General features: G+C 33.2%; 1 protein-coding gene across 1 annotated transcript; it reads left to right on the top strand.

Moving 5' to 3' along the window:
• The first annotated feature begins 948 nt into the window (after nt 1–948).
• Nucleotides 949–19,861, top strand: LOC149064763 (ubiquitin domain-containing protein UBFD1-like). The gene is made up of 10 exons (XM_089255070.1): nt 949–1,044; nt 4,928–5,134; nt 5,629–5,784; nt 7,444–7,479; nt 8,194–8,334; nt 10,561–10,592; nt 10,794–10,859; nt 11,003–11,108; nt 13,680–13,762; nt 18,999–19,861. Exons 1-10 carry the CDS (start codon nt 1,014–1,016, stop codon nt 19,107–19,109), a joined length of 969 nt encoding a protein of 322 aa, XP_089111196.1. The 5' UTR covers nt 949–1,013; the 3' UTR covers nt 19,110–19,861.
• The last annotated feature ends 52 nt before the right edge of the window (nt 19,862–19,913 follow it).

The following is a 19,913-nucleotide window of genomic DNA, read 5'->3' as shown; positions in this document are numbered from 1 at the left end:
CCTTCGCACCTGCCCAAGTCTGGCCCTGGTTCCGCTTCAGTACGAAATTTCTGGAAAGGGGTCATTCAAGTATTACGTCAGCATCGGGGGGGGGGGTTCGGATTTTCTGACTCTTGATGACAAGGGGGGAGGGCATAAGAGGAGATAAGACTTGGAAGTCTGGGGGGGGGGCGCACGATGATTATGATGTTAATTCTCTCTCTCATACAGTGCCGTCTTAACGCATGGGCCCACCCGGGCACGGCCCGGGGGCCTCAAGAGAAGAGGGGCCTCACAAAAATGAGATCCGGTTGAAATTTCCTAGAATTTACCTGTTAGGGCCTCAGAGAAACCACTTGGCCCGGGGGCCCATGATGCTCTTAAGACGGCCCTGTTCTGATATACATATATACATTAGATCAGTGTAAGACAACTTCATATACGTATTAAGGAGTATATCAAGGAGTTCTAGATCAGTGAATTCTACCTTTGACGCTGGGGTGGGGGAGGGGGGTTTGACGGTTGCTTACTTAAGGGTGGTTGATGACGTCACCCTCTTTGAAGATATGAAATATTCTAAGCTGCTGACGAAATTTTGCTGACAAGGGAGTCAGTGTTTTGCTGACTTTTGCTGCAAGGGAGAGGGGAGGGGGTCAAAAATGGCTAAAAATCTGCTTACGTAATACTTGAATAGCCCAAACGGGCCTGCTACCAAAGCCAAAAATTTCTCGCTTTTTTTAAAAAAATTACTTTTTCAAACTCGGCCTAATTTGGCGAAAAATTGCCAATCTGGCAACTCACGTTGGATTTCTTTGCTGAGGAGACAATCAATATTATCCATTTAAGAAGACACCCTCAGAGTTTATAGTAATTATTCTCAGAAATTGTGATTTTTAAAGGTGATTATATGAATAAAACAATAAAATAATTATAATTTATTTATTTTTTAAAAAAAAAGCTTAAATAAAATTGGTGACGGGATCGACGGTCAATCAAAGCCGTCCAGCGCATGCTATTATTGTTTTGTAATAAGAATGGCGGAGAAGTCGGAAAGCAACGCTGAAGGTTTGAGAGAGTTTTAGTAATTTTCTAATAAAAGAATTGAGTTTTTCAATGTTTTTTTTATTAATTCTATAATATTGTTTCGGTTGAATATCAAAATAAAGCCATTAGTTTATAAATGATATTGTTATTTATCGCTGTGCAGTTAAAGTATTTGCCTCCAGTTTGCTGTGGGTTTTAGTATTATTATCACGGAGACAAACGAAACTATTCCGTGATTTCAATTCTTTATTTGTGTAGTTAACTTATTAGTAGGGAAAATAAATCCGCTTTATTTAGTTTTCTTTTGTATGTGCGACTACTTGAGTTTTCCCTGGGTCCTTGTTTCCAATGGTTACAGCTGTTTTGGTTGAAATGATTGAATTTGTATTTTCTCGTTAATGGAAAAGTTATTGCCCGGATACTATCTCGATCCGTAATCAGTAGTTAGAAATTGTGTGAGCCAACGCTGCGAAATGTGTTGTGTTCTGAAAATTGACTGTTTCTCGAGTTTCAAATTTCTGGGATATGTTGTTTGTGCGTTCACCCCGGAAGAAAAATATTTCATTATCGGGATGTAAACAAATGCCAATCGAATGAAATTTCTTGACTCTCTTGTGGAAAATTTGTGACGTCTCTGAAATTTTGAAATACAGTTGAATTCCATAAGAACTAAGATTACACCATTGTAGTGAAACGTCTTGTTGTAACAAAAACTTTTCCAATCCTTAGAAAATTTTGTATTAGAACAATGTACTGTGAATTTCGATACAGTTGGCCCTCTATTCGCTGTGTTTTTTCCCCCATGTTTTTGGAAAACACTGTTCCTGTGTTTTTCTTTTGGTATCGGAAGAAAATATGAATTGTACGTGTTAACGATTGCACTCCAGGGTAGGGTTACCATCAGTCCTCCTTTTTGGTGTCATTTCAAGCAAAGCCACAACTAGATGCTTGGTCGCCCAGGGCAAGTGCACATTTTGACGTCTCCCCTTGTAATGTTGAAGAATAGGTTTCGGAATGAAATTTGCGTCCCCTCTGGTCTAGCGCTCGGGGCTTGAGATCCATATGCTCTCTCCTAGTTGCGGCCCCGATTTCAAGTTTCCTCTAATATTTTGGAAAATTCGTCCTTTTGTCCTCTTTTTAAGGTTTCTAGAATCACTTTTTTTTTCAGGGGAATTTTTTTTTACTTTGATTGACATGAGTGTTTGCGTGTGTGTGTATTTTTGTTTTCCCGTGGATTTTTACTCTGATTGACATGAGTGTTTGCTTGTGTGTGTATTTTTGTTTTCCCGTGGATTTTTACACATTTTGACTAACGCTTTTGAAATTCCCAGTTTTTCCCAAGTTGCTTCTAAGCAAAGCAGGTCAAGTGCCATTCTAACTATGCCTAGTTTGCCCCAATATAAAATGGAAAAGGCAGTCAGAAAAAACAATTCTGGTAGAAGAAAACAGTAATATCGATTTCGAGAATATCATTGTTCGTTCACCAACAGCGGATGTACTGAAGTTAGAGGAGATGGCTTTACCTATTCCATTCAGAAATAAAGAGTGTCCCTATCTTGTTTCAGGCAAAGTAATAAAACTGACCAGAAGCCAAGCACAATTCATTAAAAACAAGGGGAGACGGATCATTATTATTTTTTGGCTTCAACTCATGTCTGTGCTAGACATATACATCAAAATGTGGAGATGCTTGAAGTATGGACTATTGTATAGCTTTTTGGCCACCATCATCCTACTCCTCTTTCCGCCTGGTTTAAAATTTTGAAGGGAAAAAATTAACCAATGCATGTAACATTGAATAAGCTCAATTATGCGCAACCACCAATTGTTTGAGTTTACGCTTTATACATTTTTCACTTTTCCAGTAATTATGCGTAATTCTTGATTGAAGTTGGTAATTGCAAAGTATGGTAAATATGGAAAAAATCTTACGAAAATATCACTTCAATTCAACCAATTTTCAGTGTCTCTCGTACGTAATAGGCGCACTATACGTGTTTCGGCATAACTAAATTACTGCATGTTTTAACGTGTATATAAGAAAGCCCCTGATTTTTTTAGGCTAAAAATTTGGAAAAAAGTTTAAAATATATCTAATAATACCCATGTATAATACCCTTCTTATTTTTGGGGCACAATTTTTGGCAAACAGGGTTCCATATACACGTTAAAATACTGTAAATTCAAATATGTGTTATAAGAATATATATATTAAACAATGTATGAATTATTATCAGCATTGTATTGTTAGCTTACTTCACATTTATCAATATTTTTATCAAGCCATCACTGATCAAATCCATCATCCTAGGCTGAAATTTGAGCAAAAGTTACAGTAAATTTAAATAATTAACGATTTATCATATTTACCAATATAAGCTGGGGGTTACACATAATCACTGTTGAATATGAAAAAATTTATTAAACTTAGAAAAATTGTTGGTAACTATGCTTTATAGCTAGTGATTATGCATAATAACAGGATTTATCAAATTTCCGTAACATATATAGTGGTTCTGTTTTAATTGAGAAAAATTATTGTATTGATGGGTTTATTTTTTTTTGGAAGAAAGTGACATCATCTGTTGTGAAAATTGGGAGAAAGTGACATCATCGAGGGTGCGTCCACAGATAGAAAACTAAGAAAGGAGCACTCTGCTTTCTCAGTTTTCTAATCTGGTAACCCTACTCCAGGAGTTGTGTTTGTTTCCTATTATTGCTGTTGCTGCCATCTGGCTTCCATATTTTGAAGTGAAGATGGTTAATACTTGAATTTTCATGGTCTGCCTGGTCTCTGCGGAGAGACTTTCTAGTGGGTATACAGCTCACATTCACTTGTCAAAGTTGGAAAATCACAGAAATCCAACTTATGTGTCAATATTGTTGAAAAAAAATATTTTAGTCTCTTATAACTACTTTTACGTGTAAAACTTGTTTACGATATTAAAGTATTATATAATAGTTTAATGAAAGTATGAGGTCACTCTCCGCTATACATACGAAGGTTTTTAACTGCTGGATGTTGTGAAGGTGAATTTTGGAAAAACAGAAAATTCATCTGCTTATGCGGGGAATCAAACCCACATCCTTCAACTTTCCGATTGAATGCCCTAGACTACAAAGGCAACGAATCCCTCAATCTTACGATTCCCTGCAAAGGCAGTTGAATTTTCTCTTTCCAAAATTCGTCTGCTCAACAGCCATTTGTTAAACCCTTCGTAATAGCTTAATATCACATTCATAATTTGCATACAAAAGTAATAATTTGCTGTTTTGAAAGTTTCTGTACTGATATCCCACATACACATTCATCTGAAAAAATATCTAAATATATTTCCTTTTCTCACATTTAACCATTTCTGACGCTATTAATTTTACCAGTTTTCATTGTGAATCGTACGGTGGAAATAGTTCACTACACCCTCTGTAAGAAAATGACTTATCAGGTTTTGTGCAGGTGGTAGAGCCCCACTCCCACAACACAAGAAAAATAAACTCAGGAAAAGAAATACTTTATCATGTTATATTTATGCAGTGATACCTGACTTACGTCAGTAATCCAAGACTGGCATTGTTAGTAGGAGAAGACTCAAGTTGAGGTCAACTTTTCCTATGATAATGCCTCTTCCTCAGGAGGAGACTAGGTAAATTAGCAGATTTTCGTTACTTTTTCGTATCTATTCACATGGTTCACATGGTGGGGGGATGTAAGTAGGGTTTTTTGTGATATACACATTCCTTTATTTACTGACCCAAAGGAAAAAAAAATGAATTTCAAACACTTTCTTTTTCTCCATTGTCAAAATGTGAACTAAAAATGGCTCCGGCCACTAGCAGCTGATCTGAACCTTGTTATTTTTAAGCTTTTGGTAACTTCCGGATAAAATTACATTTTTATTTACAGCATCTGCGAAAGAACAGAATTCGCATATCCATTCGTTGGAGCAACCTTCAGAGCAGGCAGCCAAGAAACAAATGCTAGACACAGAACCCACTGCAGTATTGCAGAACCAGAATTCAGTGGATGATGCCCAAGCTCCCGATACTGGTGGTGGTGGTGAGACTTCTGGATCAGATATGGAAGTTGGATCTGACTGTTCTTCAGATAGCGGTAGTTGCTATTTTATGATTTCCTCAATGGTTTTCATGCAAACTTCTGTTTACTCTTAAATATATTTCAAATCTTTTGCAAAATAAACCAGTGCTCTATCCGGAACATTTTCTTAGGTGAAGAAAGATTCTCTTGGGAGCTCTTGTAAACGGCAGGATGAAAATACGTACAAATTTTGATTCATCAGTTTAAGAATGAAATCCCAGTTGTTTTCTTAACAAGAATTTCTAGGTTATCCTCAGAGAATTACAGTGAAACTTCGGTATATGAGCATAATTTGTGCCATGAATAGGCTTGTATAATTGGAATAGCTCTTTTTTTGAATTTCTATTTATCGAACTTTCCCCTTAGGACATAATGTAAACTTGTTCAAAAAATTATTCTGAGCTTACCCCAATTATAATTAAATTTAAAATAAAAAATAATCTTGTGGAATGAAAATATATATCTTTTTTTGTGAATTTTCATTTATTTTTAATTTTATTTTTTGTCAGCTGTACCAGGTAGCAGTAAGGATGGCAGCTCTCCAGATAAAAAACTTGAAGAATTAGTCGAGTTTAAAATGGTTTTCAACAAAAAGATCCATGAAATCTGTTTTCCTATTGACGATACCATTGCATCTCTGAAGAAGCACATTGAAGCACTTACCAGTAAATTTATTTTTTATTCTTTTTTTGTGTGTGTGTGTGAATACATCTTATAGTGTTCATAGTCTGCAGTTTAAGCATAGTAAAACTCTGTTATAACAAACTTCATGGGCCTGAAAATTTTTTTTACTATATCCAGTCAAATAATATAAGGGTTGGACTAACAAATTTCTTTCATTATATTTGGAAATTTATTATGAGCCAGGTTTGGTTATAACCAGGGTTAGTAGACAAATCTGTCACCCTGACATGCTGGGCATGCATTTTTTTCAACCCCACACCCAATGATAACATACAAAATATTGATTCAGACATGTATTGAACAAGTTGGGATGTTTAATTGTTCAAGATTTGTACAGCTTTGGTTGTAGTGTACTTTTATTGAAAACAGTATTAATTTTTCTTATCATTAAAAATCAATTTCCATTGGAGGAGGCTCTAACTGATAAAAGATAAGAATTCTTGAAAGTGGCTTCAATTATTTCACATAACCTTGTCATGCTAAATCTGTATTTTTATTTTATTTTGGCGGATTCATGTCAGCGATAGTTTCAATAATTGTTTGCTGTAGAAAAGTTCTCTTAAATGAAGCCTCTCATTGTATTGTCTAAAATAATAAAACACTTTATGCAAAAGAACAATCTATTTTTTATGCTTTAGTTCGTACCGTCACGTCCCAAATTTGAGCATGGGTCTGTAACGTATTTTATATTAAGGCTGGTAAAGAAAGATGCGAGACTTGCATTTGATTTCAAAATCTCTAAATAAATATTGTACCTTTTTTTACCAAAAACACCTTTGATACTAAGAAATCTAAAAATTAAAATCATTCTCAACCCTTTTAGATCCTGGTGCCACAAATGTATGAGAACTTTTTCTTACTGTAGAATATTTTATTTTTTGCTTCGGGAAGTTAAGCCTTACTTGAAGAATTGTGCAAGTTTTGAGTTAGAAACATGGTGAATATGAACTTTAAGTGCTGCCCTCTGATGCAAGCAAGCTCCAAAGTTGAACTTTCTCAGGGATTTAAGATAGCTTCCTGGTCTGTGGGAAAAGTGTGATTTATTACATAAAATTTAGCAGTAACATACTGGAAAAAATTTTATGTTAAGATAAACATACTCTGCGTTATCTTGGCTGAAAAAATTGAAGTGAATTATTTCTTTACAAAAAAACGAGCATTTCAAATTAAAACAATTTTATTTTAACAGAATTGTAATTATTTTCAATTCTTTTAATTATATTTAATATTATAATTTTTTTTTGATTGCTCTGAGGGACCCCCTTCATATATCTCTCCCTATGCAGGCATCTGATTACCATAATTAGCCATAGAGAAAAATAAGATAAGCATTTATTCAGTATGTTTAGCCGTAATTTTTTCATAGCTGCTTGTAAAAACATCAAAATACACTAAAAGGTTGAAAAATATGGCAATGTGTATGAGGTCATTTGATTTTCTGGGGCTTATTATTCTCACTAAGCCTGATCTGGTTATTTTTTTAATTATAGTCTAGTTATCATAAACCGAGTATGAGTAATTTTACACCTCAGTATTGAGTTTTCTGGATATTTTATCACCTCATTACTCAATTTGCATGTGAAAAAATTTTAAACTTATGATTATTTGTTCTCAATTTTGTTTTATTTTTTTCTTTGCAGAAGTTCCACCATCAATGCAAAAAGTCATGTTCAGGGGTTAGTAAACAATATTTTGTGTTTAAAAAAACCAAAAAGCATAGTGTCTCTTGTTAAGGAAGTTTTTTTAACATAATAGTTCAGGAGCGTTATTAACATCTGTTCTTTGCTCTCGAAATGCTATTAAATTGCATAAAGCTGGCATGTTCTTCTACCTGTTGCTCTCCAAAAAGCCACTTAGTGGTCTTGGCATCATGCTGTACTCATATCCATGATCATTGATATCTCATTGATTTCACAGTGGTGGTTGGCCAAACTTGCTTTTTTCTCAACTTTGAGTAGGGAATGTGATATTATTATTTATTATTATGATATTATAATTACATTATAGTTATTTCCTGTCTCCCATTTCAAAAGGCTTTCTACAGAGAGCAGGCAGATCTTCAACAGGGTACTTATATTGCATGGAAATTCAGGCACTTGCTATTTTCACTTCGAAGTCAGATGGCAGTACCAGTAGAACATGAAATAGTCATATTTCTGACAACATAAATATATTAGGGTCACTCAGAACCCGATTTGGCATTTACTAATTGATTAGAAGTTCTTTAGACGAAAATTTACAAATGCATGTACTATTAAGTTATGGTAGTAGTTTGTTGTTTCATGTATTAATTTCTGAGTAGTGAAAGTACTGTTTTCTGATGCTGCTTTTACAAATCCAAATCCTTTAAATCATTTAATAACAAAAACCATGATTTTTTTCTCTTGTAGGTCTCTGTAAAGATGATAAGACACTCAGAGAAAGCGGCTTCAGTAAAGGAGTCAAAGTAATGGTTGTCGGATCTACGTTGAATGACATAATAGCTGTAAATACCCCAACTGAGCAAGAAGTTAAAGATGAAGAAGCATCAGGTCAGTCTTGGCTGTCATTCAGATAATGCAGTTATTCTCTAACTTTTATGATTCATCAGTCAGGACATAGACCTCCGTAATGGTTACACCACCTCAGATTGATTGATTTAACTTAGTTCACTGGCATAGTGTGTCTATTATAAAAGGCAAATTAAATCTGACGTATACAGTTGATTCCCATTTTAACAAATACTGTTATAGCGAAAATCTTGTTTTAACAAAAACTTTTCTAATTCTGCTAGATAAGTTTGTATAGGAACTATATAAAAATCTGGAATTCCTTTGTACAAACTTTCATTATTATAAAATGATCCTATCTCTTGGAGTTCATTATAATGGGATTCAACTGTATTTTTCCTTGTTTGGGTAATTTTCCCCTTTCTTTCTTGTATCTATGTAAATTAATTCATATTGCAACTGGTTATTGAAGATAACATTCAACATTTGTTATTGGTGTCATTTTTTGTGTGTGAGGAAAATGAAAATTTTTATTTTTACAGTTGTCCTTTACAATATTACTTATCGCAATCCAATATATAGACTACTAAACTATTCTGGATATTGGTTTATATTGTTTGGTGAAATATAGTTTGTGAGTTAGACATTGTTGCCAAAAAATGCCAGAAAGTTTTCGGTTCCCCCTGCCCCCATTAATTATGTTTAGTAATGTTTATTTTTTTCAAGTTAGTATGACTTTCATATAACTGAATCAGTGAATTTCAATATTATAAATGTGGGACATCTACAATAACTGAAATTTGTATACGGTCAACACTCATTATAATGACCCCGCGTTGTAGCGATCGTTCCATTACAACGACTGGTAGGGTAGCCCTCAAAATTTTTTTTTTCATATAATGACTATCTTATTTGTTTTCCTTTCATTATAGTGGCATCTAATATAACATCTGTTTCTGACAGAACGATGGGGGGGGGGGTGTCATTGCAACGAGTGCGACTATATTATGTAGTGAATACTACAACCAAGTACCATAGTGCATCAGCTGGCATGCTAGAAAAATCCATATTTCCTGTCATGCCAAAAAATTTGAATGGCAGATTCAGAGTTATTCTTTAATACCTGCACTTTAAAAATTAATTGAATTGGCTGATTTCAACTTTTTTTCTTTGCATTTTAGGATCCTTTTTTTGTTTTATGAACTACTAGCTCTAATACCCAACTCTACCCCATATACTGACAGAATTAAAGAAGTAAACCATTGTAAAAACATATAAATGTCTAAAACACATTTATAGGGAAACTACAGTAACCGAAGTAAACATTCTAAAGGTCATTGTTGAGGTCAGGAAACCATTATTGCTCGACGGTTTATTGTACAGCTCTGACAAACTTTCTAAAGTAGACTGTTGTTCAATGCGGGTCCTGATTGGTATATAGATATAAAATTTGGAGGATTGGTCTAAAATTGTAGAATTGTATAGAAAACACACACAAACTCAATTTTATATATAGTAAAACTCCCTCTGATATTATGGACACCTCTCAGATGCGATCACTCCTCATTTATAGCTAAATAATAATTTCCCCTTATATAATAAAGGTATGCATTTTAAACCCTTGAAGGCGGCACCCCCCCCCCTCCCTTTAATGGACAAATTTTTTTGTTCCCAATGGTGTCCGCTAAAGAGAGGTTTTACTATTTGTGGATGTTCAGATAATTTGACCCTTATGTTTGTTTTTGCTACTGCAAAATATTTATATTTGACTACTACTTGATTAAATTCAAATTTTGATACTAAGTGTAATCATTCTCATTGATTATTTGAGTTAAATGGTAAATAAGTAGACATATGGATAATTTTTGTATTCCTTGATCATGTGTGCAGAACAGAAAAATTAAAGAATTGACATTTTTAATTGAAAGTTAATTTATTGATTTTGCTGTAGAACTTGATAATAACAGAATCGTCATGATCAGCAATTCAAATAGCTTATTTATATTATACCTGTATTTAAATGTATATTTTTCATTGTGGTTCGGATAATTTTCTCCCTTTCTTTCTTGAATCTACGTCAGTTAATTCTATTTGTGACTTGTTATTGAAGATAATATTTAACAGTTGTTATTGGTGTCATTTTTTTCCCCAGCCAAGATTAGAATCAATTGTTGATCTCGCAATAATTCACATTGATATGAGTTTTTTTTTTCAAATTGATTGATTCAGTTTTGTTCAAAATTTTTATATAATTTTTTCTTCCCACAGCTTCTCAGAAAGAGCCATTATGCAAGCAAAAGGTTTGTTCTCTTTTAATTACATTCTATTAAATATTTTATTTTGCTGCTTGAAAATTTGAAATTTTTTTAAGGAATTATTTTATACCTTGATTTTTGCCATTTATTTTGATGACAAAGATTTTGATTTGATATATCAAAGAATTGGTTACTATTGAATAATTCAGTCATAGTTCATTTGTTTTTATTTTGATAATTTTTCAGATGCATAAAAAGATCATAGATAAGGGCGTTCCGGAAGATTCTCAACCAGGCATAAAGAATGTTAAAGTAAGTATTTAAGTTCGTGCTTATTGCATCATTTACTATCCTATCGGTTTTTATTCATATTCGTATGACATGATTATAGAAATAAATTTTTCATATATAAGCCATGTATCACAAAATATATATTTGCTATATAACTTTTTTAGGATGCTCTACCTCCTTATCCTATATCAGGTATGGTGAATAAATCTGGTGGCAAAGTTAGGCTTACTTTCAAATTAGAACTTGATCAAGTATGGATAGGAACTAAAGGTTTGTATGTGTGTATGTTTACTTATGTGTGAAGTAAAACCTTGATTATTGTTTGACTCTAGTTTAACTTAAAATCTTTTAAAAAATTTCTCAGTGATGAACAAATTATCCCTGAAGTCCAAAATTCTCTAATAAATGAGAATTGAATATGTAAATACAAAGAAACAATGATACTTTTGGGCAGTGATCTGGGGGTCTGTGCAGGTACCATATCCATGCGCTTGATTGGCTCCCAGAAATAACAAATTGTTATGTTAACAATATCAAATATTATTATTAAAATAAAACACCAATATCACAAATATTCTCAGTGACATTTATTCTGAAGGGTTGCAATGTTCTCCCTGTTCCAATCAAACAAGACCTTTTAAAAAACACTTGAAAGTATCATTGCTGCTAAGTTACACTGGCTAAGTCTATTCTTTTTCATTTTCATCAATAAGAAAATTTTGATAGAAAATTATAATTTCTTCATTACACTAAGAAATATTTGCTAAGGAAACATTATATTTGTTAACAGAGTCTGAAATAATTGAGAAATTGTTATTATAATTAGCATTAAAGCCCAGATTATATGCACTAATAAAATGCCAAAATATGCACTAATAAAATGCCAAAATATGCACTGAAAATCCTTTAAATATACACTAAAAACCCAGAATATGCACCAAGAAATCCCAACAAAAATGTTAAACATTCTAAAATATGTACTAAAATTGAGAAAATATGCATTAGAAAAATTAATCGCCACTATTCAAAAAAGTGATCATTAAGTCAATTCAGAAATAGCATATTCATATTTTCTATTACTTAGTGCACGTTCATATTCTAGTCATCTGGGTGAATAACGTTTGACCATAAAAATTTGAGAGAACATGTTTAGAAAAGTTTTTGCAATTTTACTATATTGGTTGAACAATTATCCGTTTACCGGCCAAATTAAGATTTGAATTGATTTTATTTTTTTTACTACTCCTAATCCTTTAGTTTAGATCAACCATAAAAAATATTCAGGAAAAAAAAATTCCTATGTTTTCTGGACTTGCCCAATTGTTCAATTGAAAAAACAATTAAGTTTTCTCTCTTTCTTAAAAATAGGTGATTTAAAAAATTTAAATTAATTAAATGCTCTGAAATGAATGAAATTTTTGTTTTGCAAATTAAGTTTGGAACCGCATTCAGGAAGAAAATATCAAGTGCATGTAAAAAATGTTTTTTTCTAATTAATGAAACCAAAAAGCTAATATTAGGAATATATCTTGAAAATGACAATTTAGACTACACCACATCAAGGAAGCTTAATGTAATTTCAATTATATCAAGAATAATGTATTAAAAAGGTAAGACAGTCCAAAAAAAGTTTGCAAAAAAGATGAGATTTTCTGGGAAACACAGGTAAGTTGACCACACTATTACTGGTGCTCACCATAATTTATTGGTCTAATCCATTCCGGCGCTGTGTCCCCATAAAGAGACCACTTGTTTACATTGCTTCATATGGGTTTGAGAAAATGTCTGCCCTTCAAAGGGTTAAAATCCAGTAAAAAAAAAACTTTGCAAGCTTTTAATTTATTGAGTTTGCTAACGTAATCTAAGAGTGAACTCAGATTCATTGGCTCTATAAGGAAGATGAAAAAATTTAAGCCTGACACCCTGACCTCTAGATTCCCTGTTTAAATAACTGATACCAGGCTATAAAAACTATTTCACTAAAATCACCTCTCTCTCTCTAGAAATTATCTTTTTGTGTAGGTAAGATAAAATACATTTTTACCAATAATTGTTTGTGTGCCAAAAAAAAAAAAAAAAAGACACACACACACACATATATATTGCGCAACATTCATTCAAAGAATCATGAAAATATGATTGAGGTGTCATAAAACTGAAAATATGTACCTAATCTGAAAATACCTGAATTTGATGCATTTATATTCATTAATATTAAAAAAAAGTCAATATATACTCATGCCTACCACTTGTTTCCGCTTTCCCAAGACATTTTTCGTCATGATGTTGCTGCATTAAGAGGCATATGGAAGGGTTTCTCCATATACAGTCAAACCTCGTTAGTGAGCCACAACATATATCAATATAACTCAACTTAATCAAATCTTATAAAAATGAATCCTTAATCTGAGGGGTCATAAAAGTATTGTGTCATCATCGAGGGGGGGTGTCAGTGTTTTGCTGAGAAGGGGGGGGGTCAAAAATAGCTAAACATCAGCTAACATAATACTTGAATGGCCCTTTACCAGCCATAATTAGTGGTATCATTACATATGTACACACACACTCAAATGCGTATAATCTCGCCTCATTATTGTGATTTTTTTGACATTGACTTTCACCCCTTCCCTGTGAGACAAAAATTTGTTTATGCAGGAAATCAACTTGTTTAATAATTACTTTTAATAAAAAATTTGAGATCATGTGAAATAATAGCTGAATGTCTGCTGGCTTTCATGTTTATAGAATGTTAAAAAATGTGTATTTATATTGCTTGCTTGAAAATGTTGATTACCGGAAAAACAAATCAATGTTTTTTGTTTTTTTTTAATTTACAATCAGAAAGGACAGACAAAATTCCCATGAATTCCATAAAAAATATTGTGAGTGAAACAATTGAAGGGCATGAAGAATACCATATAATGGTGAGTTAACCCTACACTATTCATTTGCTTTAAAAACAAAAGTTGCCTTTTTCCTTTTGCGATTTGTCTGATTTAACATCTCTTTTCATGCTGAAACTTTCATAATAGTGCTTATTATCGAGACTTTACAATCTTTATCTATCCAAACAGTTTTTATGGGTCATTTCCCAAAAAAATGTCACAAAATCTATTTGACATTAAATATATAATCTAGGGCTATATAGTAAGGGCTGTTTCATCTCTTTGATGTTGCGCTTGGCAGTTCGATTCAGTGGGCGCGGTCTGGCAGGCGTTGTGTGATATCACTACCTTGCTGCTTTTTTATAGCAGACGACATCAGCATATGATTGAGAGAGATTTCTCTTTTATGATGGTGTTTTATTGTCCCAGGTATGAGCATGTAGTATTTTTATGATCTTTTTATAATCTATAAGCTAAGAAATGGATTAAATCAAAGCAATAGTCGGTGAGTTATAATGTCTTTTGATATTAACATTCAAATAACAACTTCAAACATTGTATATTAGAAATGTTTTTATCTGCTTCTCACAGGGCATCAGAAATGTTTGGAACTTGTGGGTGCTCGTCTTGATTTTTACATAGGAAATTTATAGATTTCTGAGTCACTTTAGTTGGGTTCTCAGACCTATACTATAAATTACTCTGGATACTTGAGCACCCCACAGCATGCCCTGCTCAGACTGCGCTGGCTTTCCATGTGTTTGTGTTGCAGTTATATTAATAGCCATTGTGGTGGTCGAGTGGTCATAGTGACTGACTCAAATTACGAGAACCCAGGTTCAAACTCCACTGTTGCCACAATAGCGGTCGGCTGAAGTTGGTTTTCTGTGGTTCCCAACTTTGAGGCACAAATGCAGGCGGATCTCCCCATTAAAACGTCTCACCACAGAGAGCAACAGGCCTTCAATCATTGCAATTATAGTTTGAAAAATAGTTGATGGTGGCACTACACATTGCAAGCATTACACAGAAACAAACTTTGTGTCAGGTTCACAACATGTACCATTTCTTTAGAAGTTTCGCAGAGGAATGTCAACAAGGTGCACGTATAGTAGTTGTATTGGTAATAACGAAGTCTATAATTCTAGAAGCTAGACCTATTTGAGATGAAAACAAAAAATAATTAAAATTCTAGAAAGGTCAAAAGCTTATTGACATTATCTGTCTCAAGTTGGCTTTCAATTAATCCAATGAAAGTTAACTAACATGCGTGATTCGCTTGAAATAGATCTAAGAAAAATATTTTTAGGGAAATCACTTCATAAGCAACTGTAAAATTTTTTATTTTAAAATGTTTAAGTGGATGAACCAAGCATTTAAATGCTTAAATAATTGCTTATGAGTAAAGAATAAATTTCTCGAATCTATTTCAGTTGCATCACATATATTAGTTAACTTTTTCAATGGTAAGTTACAAGCATTGAAAGATTGACAAAATGCAAAATCGAATTGCCACCAAAATCTGCAGCCGTCAATTCTGCAAACACCCTTCAGCCTGTCGAATTTTCCAAGAACGTGTCCATTCCATCAGCTTTTGAAAGTCTACAATAAACCATGTGGGTGTTCTACTTCAGGAGTAATTTAGCTTTCTGTTTGAAATACATCACTGAAATCGTTCATTAAAGTAGACACTCGACAAACATTCAGAATTAGCGGTTACTTTTTTTTGACAACAATTTGATTTTGCAGAAAGAAATCCTATAAAGCAGTGTTTCTCAACCTATGTGGACGATGGCATAAGTGGTCCGCAGACAGACTTGAAAATTCCAAATGAACGAAAAATTATTAATTTCTTGTAATTGATGTTAATAATATTCATATGGGTTCAAATAAAAATTGCACCTTCATATTATTAGGTTCGTCATACGTCAAAGAAAATATGGGAAATTGTGATCGTAAATACAGGATGTCACTAATTGTAGTTAAAAGATGCAATTTACAAGTTGGCTAATTACTGCAAATATGGGTGAAGGGTGAGGGAAATAAAGAGCTGTTACAGATCACAGTAAGCAAAAATTTATTATTTATGGTCATTTATTCAAAGGACTAGATGACAATATTTCATTGAAAAAAATAAGAACAGGATCTTTTTTTTAATAAGGCAAAATATGGGACATCACCAATTGTCATCATAAACTTTGCTATAAGTCGACAAAATCCCCCATTGCAGTTAAAATTGCTGAAAAATTGAAAAAATGTTGTACCTGATAAAATATTCAAGATGAATATTTATATACAGCTATAATTGTAATAAGTTATGAAAATGCTGTTTTTGTTCATTACATTAGAAATTCAGGTGAGCATCATTAAAAAATGGGACATGCATAAAACAATTTGGAGCAACTAAAAATACAGAAATGTCCCATAATATGGGACACAAGTGGTCCGTTGAATTGTTTCAGACATTTTACTGGTCCTTGGGTTGAGAAATGCTGCTATAAAGTGGCACCATTTCCATTAGGATATCTGGATTTAATAGTGAGCAACAGGTGCTGAGATATTGTCAAAGTGCAAAATGAAATTGTTGCTAAAATCTACTAAATGTCTACTTCACCGAACACAGATTTCAGTGATGATAGCAAAAGGCTAAATTATTCCTCAAATGTAATATTTATATGGTTTATTGTAAACTCTTTCGAAAGCTTGTGAAATGGACACATTTTTTGTAAATTTGACTGGTTGTAGCTAGAAGAGTGTTGGCTGATTTTGGTGACAAATCGATTTTGCACTTCGCCAATCTTGCAGTGCTTGTAACTTGCCATAAAACCCAGATATTCTGATGAAAATGATGTCACCTTATAAGACTTTTTCTGTCCTTTCCAAATATATATGCTTAATTTGATTTTTTTTATAAAATACAGGGTGAAATCAGGAGGTGAAACCAGGTCTCTCAGAAACTTGACAAATTTAGGTTTTTCAGATTTGACACATTTTCCTACTATCCACCATAACTCAGAAACGGTTAAAGATAGGACAGGGTTGCTATGGTGCTTTATGCTTCACTCAGGCTCATCTATTTGTTTGCCGGATTAGGTGAAGTTCACCCTGTATGTTATGGCCAATGTCGAAAGTCTGAACTCTTCATGGAGTGACCTGACATAACATATACTGTATATACTCGGGTACAGTGTTTGCCAATATGCATCTAGATGCGTGATTCACGCATCAAAATTAATTTTACTCTCCCGAATTCCATTGAGGAGTAAAATTCGCTTTCCAGTTTTTAATAGTATGTGATTTCTCACTGATTGAAAAAATACCCATTGTTTTAGAAAAGATATCCCTTAAAATTTTGGAGGAATGAAACTACTCCCCAAATTTATATTTTCGGATAACACTGCTTGTGTATAAGCTGACACTCTCACTTCAGGAACACCAAAACCACAATAAATTGAGAACAAGTGTATAAGCTGACCTCTACAGGACCCCCACTCGTCCTACTTTTATCTTACTTTCTCGGTTTTTTCCTACTTTCTAGTTTTTGTCTTACTTTTCTGCCAAATCCTATCAATAAAATTTGTGTAATTGATTTTAATTGAGCAGGGAATATAATTGATATATTGCCAAATATTACAAATGTTGTAGATTGTAATTAATGATTTCTGCCAAAACAGAAATTGTATCGTTTTTAAGGTTATTTTGGGGGGGGGGGGGTTGTATGGGGACCATTTGGTTTATTAATTTTTCATTTGCTTAGTTTGAGGGTTCAACAAGTATAGTAGTCATTAAAAACATCTGGTTGGGAAAAATAATTTTGTATTTATTACTTCATGGTCTTGGACAGTAACTAACATTCATCATTCACAATTATGGTGCAAATAGGTGAAACAACATGTTTGCATTACAAAGCAGTTACATACATAGGCCTATATTCTAGGTTCGGTGATTCTGATGCTGCCCAATAGCATTCAGTTGTCTTCTGTATTTTTGAGGCATGAAGAGGCATAAACGATGTTTGCAATGCTCAGCAAAGAGCTGGAAATGAAAGTGCTTCATTTGTCAAAAGTGATTACACTAGCATTGAACAATAAAATGTAAACAAATCCCTTTAAAAAAGGATTGACAATGCAGTAAAACTATCTGGGTCTCCTTGCCTTATTTACATCGGATCTTGTAATTTACACATTTTGAACTGTGCTTTTGAAAGTGGTCTTGAAGGGGCATCATTCTTAAAAAATGTATGCCTTCAAAATTTTCTGTGCATTGTTGAAGAGAGTTGACAAATTCCACTTTGGAAGACTACAAAAAAAAAAAAAATATATATATATATATATATATATATATGAGGAGACAGCAAGAATTATCTGTGGTTGCTAGTACACTGTTTTAGCCGAAAATTGGTTTAGTAACCAAGTCATTTTGCGCTTTGGCTTGAGTCAATCTTATAGGATACTAAAATAGTGCTATGAAAATTTTTTTTTTTTTAAATTATGCTATGATTGTTTCCTAAGGGGGTTACCCTCCCCATCCTACATTTTAGTCCTGCGTTTTCCTAATTTTTTGAGTGGGAGCCCTGTCTCTAAAAAAACAGTGTATTTTAGGGGGGGGGGGTAATTTTCATGTAGCCTTCAGTTCCATTCATCACATTGCTGATACAATAATTTCTAAAAGATTTGCATTTGGTGGAAAGAATTCCACTCCCCATGAATCCATTGGTACTCTAAGCCAATGTCTGATTTCATTGAGGCAACACTTTTTGTTGTTTCTTTATCTTTGGAACTCATCCATTTGGCCCATAAATTCCTTGATTCCTTTGATAATCTTTGTTGATGCTTGCATCTAAAAGCTGTAAAATCAACAATAATCCACCAGGTATCAAAGCCAACAACATTTTTTTGTTTTATCATTGGTTCTGTTGGGTTTGAGCATAACTAAAAAAATTACTGATTCAGTGACTTCATCTGAAGTACTCCAATAACATCACAGATCTTCAAGCTAACTATGCGGAGGCCATGTGGTTATAGCCATATAAATTTGGTAAAGTGGGGGGTTTGATATTTTGTCTAAAACTGACGCATGTATAATCCAACCCCCCCCCCACCCCAAATTAAAGAACAAATTTTTCATTACAAAAAATTGACTTACACACAAGTATATATGGTACATAAGCCTTAAAATTTACTCATGTTAAAATTCTTTTTAAGCTGTGATTGTGTTTTCCACTTTTTCTAATTGCTATACAAGTTTGTTTTAATGATACTCATTTTTGATCTAGGGTATACAATTGGGAACCACTGAAGCTTCAAGGTATTGGCTGTACTGGGTACCTGCACAGTATGTGGATGCTATAAAAGATGCCATCCTCGGCAAGTGGCAATATTTCTGACATTGTGTGTGGAGAAAAAAAAAATCATTTTTTTTTATCGAACATTTGTTTTTCTTTTCATTATATTTGTTCACCATTTGCGAATTAGGGATCGTGACTGGAAAGCTGAAAGTTCCGATTTGCTGTTTGTGCAGACTTGTTTGTGAAATTTAAAAAAAAAGAAGCAAGGTATATGTGTTGGTATTTTTTTCATTTGAACCATTGAACTGGCCATCTTTTCCCTTCCTCTCATCATCGTGGGAACCTGTTTGCCATTAAATGTGATATAAACACTACTTTATAGTTAGAGTTGTGAAGTTTTGATGTGAAAAAAAATCTGGTGGAAAGAAATCGCTGTTTGGTATATAAATTGTATTGTTTACTGGAAGGGGTTGCAGAAAAGGATTCTGCTTTTTGTAAAGAGAAATGTATAGGAAGCCATTTAAAAGTTTAAAAAAAGTATCAAAAGGCTTTTTCTATTTGTTACTTTTTTTAAAGATTTGTATTCAGTGCATGGGAGATAATCAGGGTTCTTTTGAAAAATGGCGTTTGAATTTTTTTTAATCAGTTGGATGTGTTTGGTTTCTTTTTTTTGGAAAGAAATAAAGTTATGAAATTTTTCTAGTGTTGAATTTTTTTTTTTGGTTATGTGTATTATATTATACCAGGTGTTTCTTAACTGTACACCCTGATCTCTAATCTTTGTCAGGGGTGCCGTGGAATTGTGGCCCTAACGTTTCATTTTGAAATAAATTTTTTCATCCCAATTTGAATTTTTTCTTTGTCATGAATCTACTTTTAATAATTATGTAATTTTTTCATTAC

Source organism: Pholcus phalangioides, unplaced genomic scaffold (assembly GCF_987345545.1).
Source record: "Pholcus phalangioides strain wild (caught in Gottingen) unplaced genomic scaffold, Ppha-v1.0 ptg000042l_1, whole genome shotgun sequence".
NCBI classification, from domain to species: Eukaryota; Metazoa; Arthropoda; class Arachnida; order Araneae; family Pholcidae; genus Pholcus; species Pholcus phalangioides.
This window is presented reverse-complemented; position numbering and strand designations above follow the sequence as displayed.

Coding starts and splice junctions, on each gene's coding strand:
- LOC149064763 (XM_089255070.1), top strand. CDS start 1,014: ATGGCGGAGAAGTCGGAAAGCAACGCTGAAG. Junction 5,785..7,443: donor GCACATTGAAGCACTTACCA/GTAAATTTATTT, acceptor TTTTCTTTGCAG/AAGTTCCACCATCAATGCAA. Junction 8,335..10,560: donor TAAAGATGAAGAAGCATCAG/GTCAGTCTTGGC, acceptor TTCTTCCCACAG/CTTCTCAGAAAGAGCCATTA.